Source organism: Protomyctophum bolini (assembly GCF_963924005.1).
Source record: "Protomyctophum bolini genome assembly, chromosome: 14".
Taxonomy (NCBI): Eukaryota; Metazoa; Chordata; class Actinopteri; order Myctophiformes; family Myctophidae; genus Protomyctophum; species Protomyctophum bolini.
Genome location: NC_137875.1, coordinates 4,360,962 through 4,370,792, shown reverse-complemented (window position 1 = coordinate 4,370,792; position 9,831 = coordinate 4,360,962). Strand labels below are relative to the sequence as shown.

The window sequence follows — 9,831 nt, the reverse complement described above, 5'->3', positions numbered from 1 at the left end:
TGGCCACCAGGGGTCAGATAATACTGTCTATCAGTGCCTAAAGCCTGATCAATGGAGGACATTCCAACATTTACATAACTTTACTGAATATCTAAATCTTGTTCATATCAATACCTGTTTTGACTATATAGTTGTGTATATTCATACGTCTCTAAATGTTTTGATGAATTGAAAATGGTGGGCCCTGTTGTAAACAAGTGTGATGCTTTATGGTGTCGTCCACTCACAGTTAACAGTTTTTGTATTTGGTTGTACTTGAAATGTACTGTAATTCTGAAAACTGTTCAATCAATCAATCAATCAATAAAAAAAAACATCTTACGGTTAGTTATTCAGGATTAAACTGTTGAAAACACAAAGGAAAAGGGAAATGAGTGAATTTAAAAGATGATTAATTCAGTGTCCTGCAGTGAAGACGGCGATGTCTTGAAGTATCTATTGTTTTACAATGACTGCATAAACATCCTGTTGAGCAGACAAAAGACATTTTGGTTATTATTTAACTGGTTAAGGGTCTAACAATTCCCTTCCTTAGTAGTAGGTAAATGTAAATGATTAAGGTCAGAGTTGACGACATGGTAATCTCTCTAGCAAAGCAGAGGTTACATATCTGGGCTGTATCCTGAACAATGAACTGACGGGTGAAGGCATGGCAACAAGACCGATCCAAAAAGTAAATCCAAAGGACAAGATTCTTGGGGAGAATCTCCTAATTTTGTTAACCAGAGGGCTCTCAGGACATTAGCTGGAGCCAGTGTTGTTTTTGGCAGCACATTTCTATTTTAGTTTTAGTCATAGTCTCTTGAATAGTTTTCACTTGGTTTTAGTCACATTTTAGTCACCTGGAACGCATTAGTGTTAGTCTAGTTTCAGTCGACTAAATGTCATAAGATTTTAGTCGACTAAATCTACAGGTGATTTAGTCGACTAAAATGTGTTTTGAGGGCCTTGATGCCGTCGTAATGGCTGATTTTACACTTGCTGAAAATAGCCGATCTACAAGCTCACAACGCGTCACAGAGCTTGTAGATCTGCTATTGTCAGCATGCAACCAAGTGTAAAATAAGTCTTTTACTTATACTGGATCTCTTGTCCACTAGGCCCTTCCTAACATTTTACCCTAGTTTTTCTTTTAATCTGTTGAAGAAATTGTCAATTATATATTTAGTCTTAGTTTTAGTCATCATAGCTTAGTTTTCATTCAGTTTCCATGTCGTTTTCGTTGGTAAAAAAAAGGTTTCTTCGTCTTGGTTTTAGTCGACGAAAACAACACTGCCTGGAGCTCTTATTCAGCCCATATTTGACTATGCCTGCACCTCCTGGTTCTCTAAACATCTCAATGTCACAAAAAAACAATGCTTAAAATCTCCCAGAACAAACTAATACAGCTTCTTCTATGCCTATAGGGCCCATGACCCACCTTTGTGCAATCATGCATTTTGATAGCATAGTAGGTAGAATACAGTCAAGCAAATTGAAAATGCAAGGGTCTGACATTCTAAAAATGTAAATGCAGCTCTGCCCTCTCCATTCACTTGACTGATTACCTCATAAGGGTGAGCAACTCTCACAGCCACAACACTAGAGGGAGCGTGAATAATGATCTGGTGCCGCCCACATTTAGAACAAAATTAATATGGGTCAATTCACCTTCCACAGCAGTGCCCCTCAGGTGTGGAATTCCCTGTGCCCCCTTCCCTCAAAACAAGCAAATCACTGGCTTTCATTGTCAGCAGGTCAAAAGGAGAGAAGGTGATTGCCCCACCAATTTAATTAATGGATTAATCGATGCTACCTTTTTGGACCAATGTGCTTTGACTTGACTGTACCCTGTACCGTTTGCATTTTTTTAAATTGTCAAATAAAATAATAAATCAATCAAACCAACAGCAACTGATTTCCAGATAACTCAACAAAAAAGCTGATTTAAGAAAGGTTTCCATACTTTATGATGCCAGGCGTCTGAGGGTCTTTATATAATCCGTTGTGCTTATAACCATGAGATCCACTGAAGGACGCCATCTTGACTCGTTCTGGATTCTGCACACTCAGCGCTATTTGATACAACTGAGAGGGGAGAAACAGTCAAGTTAACCCATTCTGACCTGAGATCAGATTCATACGAGGTTTCCACTGGACACACACTGGTCTGATTAACCCATTCTGACCTGAGATCAGATTCTAAAAATGTCAGTCGTTCTTCGATTTTTCAAAAATAGCAGACCTACAAGCTCGTAGCGCGCCACTCGGTGGCGCGCTATGAGCTTGTAGATCTGCTATTTTTCAATAGCTAAAGCATAACATGATGCTAACACCAAAATGGGTGCCCGGTCAGAATGGGTTAAGACTACAGGAGGCCTAAAGGCTCAAGATTCAAGATTCAATAATTTATTTGCCATGTCAACAAGTTGATAGGAATTTGTCTTGGTTCATACTCAACATATACAGACAACCATAGATACACAAACAAGAAGGACAGTACAATACAAAAACAAAAACCAGCAGCATGGGAAATGACATTCAGTTCTTTAAAGTGCTATATGCATATACTGTACTATGAGTTCAGATGTCTAATGGCTACGGGGTAAGTGCTATCCCTGAGCTCTTGATACTTCTATATCTCCTGCCTGATGGGAGGAGATTGAAGAGGTGATGTGCAGGATGGGAGTTGTCTGCAATGTACATACATGCAATGTACATACTGTACATAGTCTAGATTTTCGGTGGTGAGGTGACCACCGAACTACAACATGACGTCACGAGCCACGGTGAAGAGCAAACCACCGCCACCGCCTCAGCCCCTCAGCTCCGGTGGTCAGCTCACCAATGGAGCGGTGGTCACCTCACCACCGAAAATCCAGACTATGTACGAGCCTTAATACCTAACAGATGATTTTTTTTTCTTCTCAAGAAACACAATTTAGATATTAACACACACACACACACACACACCACGTGCACACATATAATGGAAGACTAATGACAGAAACAGTTATTTATAAGAGTCTGAAATTCTAACCTGTTGAGACATGCGAGTAGGAACTGCGGTGTCATCTTCTGAATAAAGGAATAGTATAGTGCTTCTCATTTTCCTCAAACTGTAGAATTTGGGGGGAAAAAACATTAGTTTGGGCTAATTGTTCATTGGATTATGATCAATTGTAGTGCATCACTAAGGAAGGATACTTACTTGTCATCACTAGGGAAGACACTGTCGTCTGCGATTGGGTTCAAGAACCCAAAACTTGGTACTTTCTTAAAAAGCTTAAAATGGAAAATTAAAGTTAAAAAATTAAAAAATTTAATTAAATTAAAAGTAAATTAAAGTGAAACATCTAGGTATTGTGAATCAAAACATCTAAATGAGGACAGTATAGCTATATAAATATACCCAGCTCATGGGATCAGCCTTCTCTTCTTGAGTATTTGTGAATGCAGCCTCAAGGATAACTCCATCAACAACCTTGCCTATAATAAAGAGTGAAAACTGTCATCATTTTGTCTAACAATGTGATAAAAAATGCATTTGTACTTGTTATGATTGTAATACTAATTACAATTAATTAATCTAATTAATTAATTAATCTATAGGCTTATTCACTCTGCATTTCTTTAATAACAAAACCTACCTTGCTCTAACAATTTCACTGCAGTGTTGGTAGCCACTCTGCAGAGATCAAGTCAAACACTAGTTACAGCTTAGCCTGACAATGTGACCTTTTACAATGAAAATTCAACTCAACTGCACAATGAAACAAAATGCAAACAAACAACAAAAAAAGGCATAAATGCTGTGAACAGACAATGGTGAATTTACAGTGATATGGTCCTTTAAGTCAGCACAAAACCAAACCTGTGCAAAATGTGTTAAATCAATATGTCATATAACTTCACAATTTGAATTCATTGCCTTTGACTTACCCAGTGCCAATTGATTGTCCCCAAATGACTACGAGACTGTCTCCACAACGGGCTTTGACCCACTGGTACAGATAGAGGGCATCAGTGGTCAGACCTGCTTCCGTAGGTCGCCCAGTGGAATCTGCAAACCCTGGAAGATTTGTTTGAAACTTCAGCAATACAGACTGAGAGATAGGTCCTCGTACTGACCACAAGGTGGCAGTCAGTCAAAGGAAATTAGTTAGGCCCCCAAACCACACCAATGGGTCACCATGATGAACTCCTTGCAGCCAAATGGTTGCAACATGCATATAGATCAGTACTTCCCAAACCTTTTCCCCAAATCAACATTTATTAGGACCTCCATTTGAAAACATATGCCAGTGACCGACCCCGATAAGGGAGGATTTGTACGGCTCTAGCAGTGATTCTGACACATATTAATTTCATGGACCCCCCCCTAGTTTCACACGCATTATGCTATGGACCCCCGATTTAATGGCATTTCTATCTCTGGTATACCCCAATTTATATTGTATAAAACCACCGATAATTTAACTCTGAGAGTGAACTACAAATGCACTCTCAGAGTTACGGTCCATTTGGTTCCAAACTATCATTTAGCTGGGGACCCCCTGGAACTCCCTCAAGTACCCCCATGAGGGATCCCCGGACCCCACTTTGGGAACCACTGACGTAGATGTATTGGCGACCCATGGGTGTGGTTTGGGGCCTTTGAATTGAACCAGTTGAGTCACTTGGGTCGACTTGCGGGTCGACGTGTGTACATCACACCATTGGGACCAACGCTGAAACCGTCTTGTCGCGTCTCGACCCTTTGGTGTGGTTTGGTGTGGTTTGGGCTTTTGACTGATTGTGCTGCACAGGTGCAGCAGTGCCTTTTGGGGTGTTAACTCAAATACAACAATCTGCGGTTACCTACCTCTGTAGTCCAGCACCAACGCGTGGTAACCAAGTGCACTCAGTAGCTGTTGACACATGTTGACACTTAACATTTTGACAATTATTACGACAGTGTCTACTAAAAAATTTGAAAATCAATGTGGTTGTCACCTGTCACTCACATTTGCCACTCCAACACGATGAGTAGCTGCCCTGTTTCAATAAAAGGCATGATTCATTAAGAAGAAGAAGATCTAATCAATAAATTATTCTAAAAATGTCTTGTAAATCCTGACAGTTTTCTGAAAAAGCTATGTTTCTATGTCAGTCATTCTTCGATTTTTCAATAATAATAGCAGATCTACAAGCTCGTAGCGCGCCACTCGGTGGCGCGCTATGAGCTTGTAGATCTGCTATTTTTCAATAGCTAAAGCATAACATAATGCTAAAACCAACAAGGGTTCCCGCCCAAAATGGGTCATGTGTAGTGTACGGCTGTAATGCAAAGTAACTCAAGAACCGTCAGCCCCACCGACTTCAAATTCGACACGTGGGACACAGAGAGACAGATACAGAAATCTCCATATATGGACATAAAAGGGACACAGACAGATGGGTGTAACGGGTATTCTGACACTGGTACAACGGGATATAGCCGGTCACGGGGCATGGATGATGGATCTCCAACTTCCATCGTTCGTTACAGACTCTGTGCTCTACAGCTGGGCACCGGTCTAGTAAATAATAATAATAATAATAAGTATTATTCTTCACACCTTGTTCCTCCATTGCCATGCAGATATATGACAACTGGAGATCCATTTCCCAAAGAGTTCTGGTACCATGCCAGGTCCTTCCCTTGTGCCTCTTTCCACTGACCTTCAGGAACAGTGTGCCTTGAAGAATGCAAAACAGACCCACAAGATTAAGTTAAAATTGATTCACCAAAAAGTGTTCTTCCTTAGGAAGAGGTTAACGCAAACTTCTAATCCGACAATCATAGCAACTCAATTCATATAGGCCTGTTGGCATGCAGGTCAAGATGATCTGACTGCTATGCAGTTAAAATTAATGGGTAAGACACTTTGATGGTTGTTGGTGCCAAAGTATTTCAGTTTTCAGAATCTACTATCTATCTACTGGGAGTCTGGGACTTAAGTTTAACACACAATCAAACCAGGCAAGTTTTTTCCAAACTGCTATTGACCACTTTTCCTGTGTCATTTTTTCTGTTCGTGGCTGACAGGAGTGGAGCGGTGCCTGGTGTGGTCTTCTGCTGCTGTAGCATAGCCCATCTTCCTCAAGGTCAGATCTGTTCGGTTGTTTTAAACCTTTGAAAATCGCAGATCAGCATTTTTCTGACATACACTCAACAACCATGCCTCTTTCAAAGTCACAAAAATCACCCATCTTGCCCAACAAGGTGGACTCTCTTGTAAACAAGTGTAATGCTTTATTGGGTCGTCCACTCGCAGTTAACAGTCTTTGTATTGAGTTGTGCTTGAAATGTACTGTAATTCTGCAAACTGTTAATAAATAAATTGATTGAATAAATATTTCAATCAATCAATCAATAAGGATGCAGCAGATTATCCTGACCGGTCTACAGGCCTAAATTCATGAAGTTGCTGCCATATGATTGGCTGATTGAGACAGCAAAAACACTACTCCATGTTTTGTTTAAATACTCACCATACACCAACAGAGACCCCTTCCTCTGGGGTTAAGGTACATGTTTAAATACGCACCATACACCAACAGAGACGCCTTCCTCTGGGGTTAAGGTACATGTTTAAATACTCACCATACACCAACAGAGACCCCTTCCTCTGGCGTTAGGTACATGTTTAAATACTCACCATACACCAACAGAGACCCCTTCCTCTGGCGTTAAGGTACATGTTTAAATACTCACCATACACCAACAGAGACGCCTTCCTCTGGCGTTAAGGTACATGTTTAAATACTCACCATACACCAACAGAGACCCCTTCCTCTGGCGTTAGGTACATGTTTAAATACTCACCATACACCAACAGAGACCCCTTCCTCTGGCGTTAAGGTACATGTTTAAATACTCACCATACACCAACAGAGACCCCTTCCTCTGGCGTTAGGTACATGTTTAAATACTCACCATACACCAACAGAGACCCCTTCCTCTGGCGTTAGGTACATGTTTAAATACTCACCATACACCAACAGAGACCCCTTCCTCTGGCGTTAGGTACATGTTTAAATACTCACCACACACCAACAGAGACCCCTTCCTCTGGCGTTAGGTACATGTTTAAATACTCACCATACACCAACAGAGACCCCTTCCTCTGGCCTAAGGTACATGTTTAAATACTCACCATACACCAACAGAGACCCCTTCCTCTGGCGTTAGGTACATGTTTAAATACTCACCATACACCAACAGAGACCCCTTCCTCTGGCGTTAGGTACATGTTTAAATACTCACCATACACCAACAGAGACCCCTTCCTCTGGCGTTAAGGTACATGTTTAAATACTCACCATACACCAACAGAGACGCCTTCCTCTGGGGTTAAGGTACATGTTTAAATACTCACCATACACCAACAGAGACCCCTTCCTCTGGCGTTAGGTACATGTTTAAATACTCACCATACACCAACAGAGACCCCTTCCTCTGGCGTTAAGGTACATGTTTAAATACTCACCATACACCAACAGAGACCCCTTCCTCTGGCGTTAAGGTACATGTTTAAATACTCACCATACACCAACAGAGACCCCTTCCTCTGGCGTTAGGTACATGTTGACAGTGTGGTTAAGCGAGAGTTCAGCAGGTTGGGTGAGGTCGACAAAGAATGGGAGTCGTACTAGAAGGTAGAGGAGGAGGATGTTTGACATTATTTTTTAAATCACTTCTTTAAAGATAATAAGAAGAGTTCAGTTGAAATGGACAGGAGGACATTTAACTCACTTCCATGAGAATATACAACACGTGGCGTAAAGTCAGGTAACATGTATTGTATTGCAATAGTGCAAATAGCACAGCATGCCAATACGCCTCTTTTGAGCCAACGCCTCCACAGGGATCTGAAGTAACCAGAGAGAGAGAGATTATGTTTGTATTTTTGTCAAGTAACTTCAGTTAAGTTTTTACTACTGCCTGAACAGTTCCTAGAGAGAACAGTAGGGGGAGCAAGAGGAGAGGAAGTGAGAGAGAGAGAGATTATGTTTGTATTTTTGTCAAGTAACTTCAGTTAAGTTTTTACTACTGCCTGAACAGTTCCTAGAGAGAACAGTAGGGGGAGCAAGAGGAGAGGAAGTGAGAGAGAGAGAGAGAGATTATGTTTGTATTTTTGTTAAGTTACTTCAGTTATGTTTTTACTACTGTCTACCACTACTACTGTATGTAAACGAAGCCTGTATGCCAATAAAGCTCATTTGAATGAGAGAGAGAGAGAGAGACTAGAAATAGGAAATACAATAAGGAATACATTAAAAACCATTGTGTGTACACTGTTTATCAAAAGTATATGAAGCTAAACGTCTCCTATATGGATAACTATCTCTGACAGAAAATGCACAATCTTTTCTATAGTTTCACAAGATAGTACTATTACCCAAAGTGTTAATGTAAACACAGCTCTGTTTACACCTTTATTTATCTGCTTTGGCAATGTAAACGTACGTTTTCTCATGCCAATAAAGCTCCTTTGAGTTTGAATTGAAATTGAATTGAGACAGAGAGACTTTATCATCAATAAACTTTGCATACAGCTGATATACTCACGGTAACAGTTTCTCCTCCGTTACTGCGCCCTGCAGGTGGGAAGCAGTCGCGGGTGTACTACTCGCTATATCGACCCTTTTCCTCATGTTGTCAACACAGTATGTATTCGTGCAACCAAGCAATATTAATTTGAAAGTTAGGCTAGTATAGTAAACAAAACACACAGGCTTGTAAGGCGCAGGGCAGGCTAGCATACAATGCGACCAAAGAGGTTAAAGTACAGTTTGATCAGAGAATGAGGATGTAAGGGGCGGAACGAAGCTATAAGTTAAGGTGGCCTCGGGGAATGCCTATATAGTAGGCAAAATATTATTGTGACTCTAATGACGCGACCTTAATAAGAACAAAGTGGAAAATAAATAAATAAAACTAACCCCACAATGATTTGACTTTTTACTGATAAAGACCAACTTATTGATCTTTTCAGTGTTAGAAAGTAACCAAGTACTTTTACTTAAGTACGATTTTGAGGTATTTGTACTTTACTCGAGTATTTCCAATTTCCAGTAGGCCAGTACTTTTACTTCTACTCCACTACATCTCAGAGCCAAAATTTGTACTTTTACTTTACTACAATTATTTGACAATTTTAGTTACTAGTTTAATTTTGATTTAGAAAACATACAGTAACCACTTCAACCCTATACATTTTGGCAATTTGAAACCAAATTGCGACGCATTGTGAGCTTGTTGAGAGTTACCATGTGGGGGTCCCCGGGGAGTCCTCGGGGGGGGGGGGGTCCCCGGAACATCCAGACCCCCAGGAACCGGGCCAATTCCGGCGAGTCGCCCCACGTCCCAAACGGTTGAGTTTCGGAATGTGTTTAAATGAAGCAGCTCCAGGCACATGCATTACAGTAATAATAATACATACAATTTATATAGCGCTTTTCAATGCACTCAAAGTCGCTATAAAATAAAAAACAGTTTTATTCGAACTAGTTCAAAATTATTATTTTTTAAACTAGAAACAGCAGTAGGCAGACAATGAGGGGGATTATGTAGGAAAAGCAAGTCTGAAAAGGTGTGTTTTGAGTGTGCAGTACTGTAGATGTCTGAGGTCCTCTTTGTACTAGATAAAAGTATTCCACATTGGATAACCTTCTCTTGTCCAGGTTTCGTCTGTGCTGGTGAGGGGCAGATAAGGTGTGTATCTACCCAGGTTTCGTCTGTGCTGGTGCGGGGCAGATAAGGTGTATCTACCCAGGTTTCGTCTGTGCTGGTGCGGGGCAGATAAGGTAAGGACCCGTCCCAAT

The 9,831-nt window shown here is 40.7% G+C and overlaps 1 protein-coding gene across 2 annotated transcripts; it reads right to left on the bottom strand.

Moving 5' to 3' along the window:
* Window positions 1-59: 59 nt before the first annotated feature.
* LOC308328237 (lysophosphatidylserine lipase ABHD12-like) lies at window positions 60-8,744 on the bottom strand. 2 transcript variants are annotated; one of them, XM_080782005.1, is made up of 13 exons: window positions 8,576-8,744; window positions 7,760-7,875; window positions 7,550-7,655; window positions 5,580-5,699; window positions 4,986-5,016; window positions 4,844-4,889; window positions 3,922-4,051; window positions 3,630-3,667; window positions 3,392-3,468; window positions 3,191-3,264; window positions 3,020-3,098; window positions 1,946-2,067; window positions 60-465 (listed from the first exon to the last, which is right to left on the bottom strand). In XM_080782005.1, the coding sequence occupies exons 1-13, from the start codon at window positions 8,659-8,661 to the stop codon at window positions 444-446; spliced, it is 1,047 nt and encodes a 348-aa protein (XP_080638131.1). In that variant the 5' UTR covers window positions 8,662-8,744; the 3' UTR covers window positions 60-443. The 2 variants fall into 2 exon arrangements, with proteins under 2 accessions (XP_080638131.1, XP_080638132.1); XM_080782006.1 differs by lacking the exon at window positions 7,760-7,875 and having other exon boundaries at window positions 8,576-8,664.
* Between the last annotated feature and the right edge of the window lie 1,087 nt (window positions 8,745-9,831).

Coding starts and splice junctions, on each gene's coding strand:
- LOC308328237 (XM_080782005.1), bottom strand. CDS start 8,661: ATGAGGAAAAGGGTCGATATAGCGAGTAGTACACCCGCGACTGCTTCC. Junction 5,700..7,549: donor GGGGTCTCTGTTGGTGTATG/GTGAGTATTTAA, acceptor GCATTCTTCAAG/GCACACTGTTCCTGAAGGTC. Junction 3,469..3,629: donor AGTGAAATTGTTAGAGCAAG/GTAGGTTTTGTT, acceptor TCTTTATTATAG/GCAAGGTTGTTGATGGAGTT.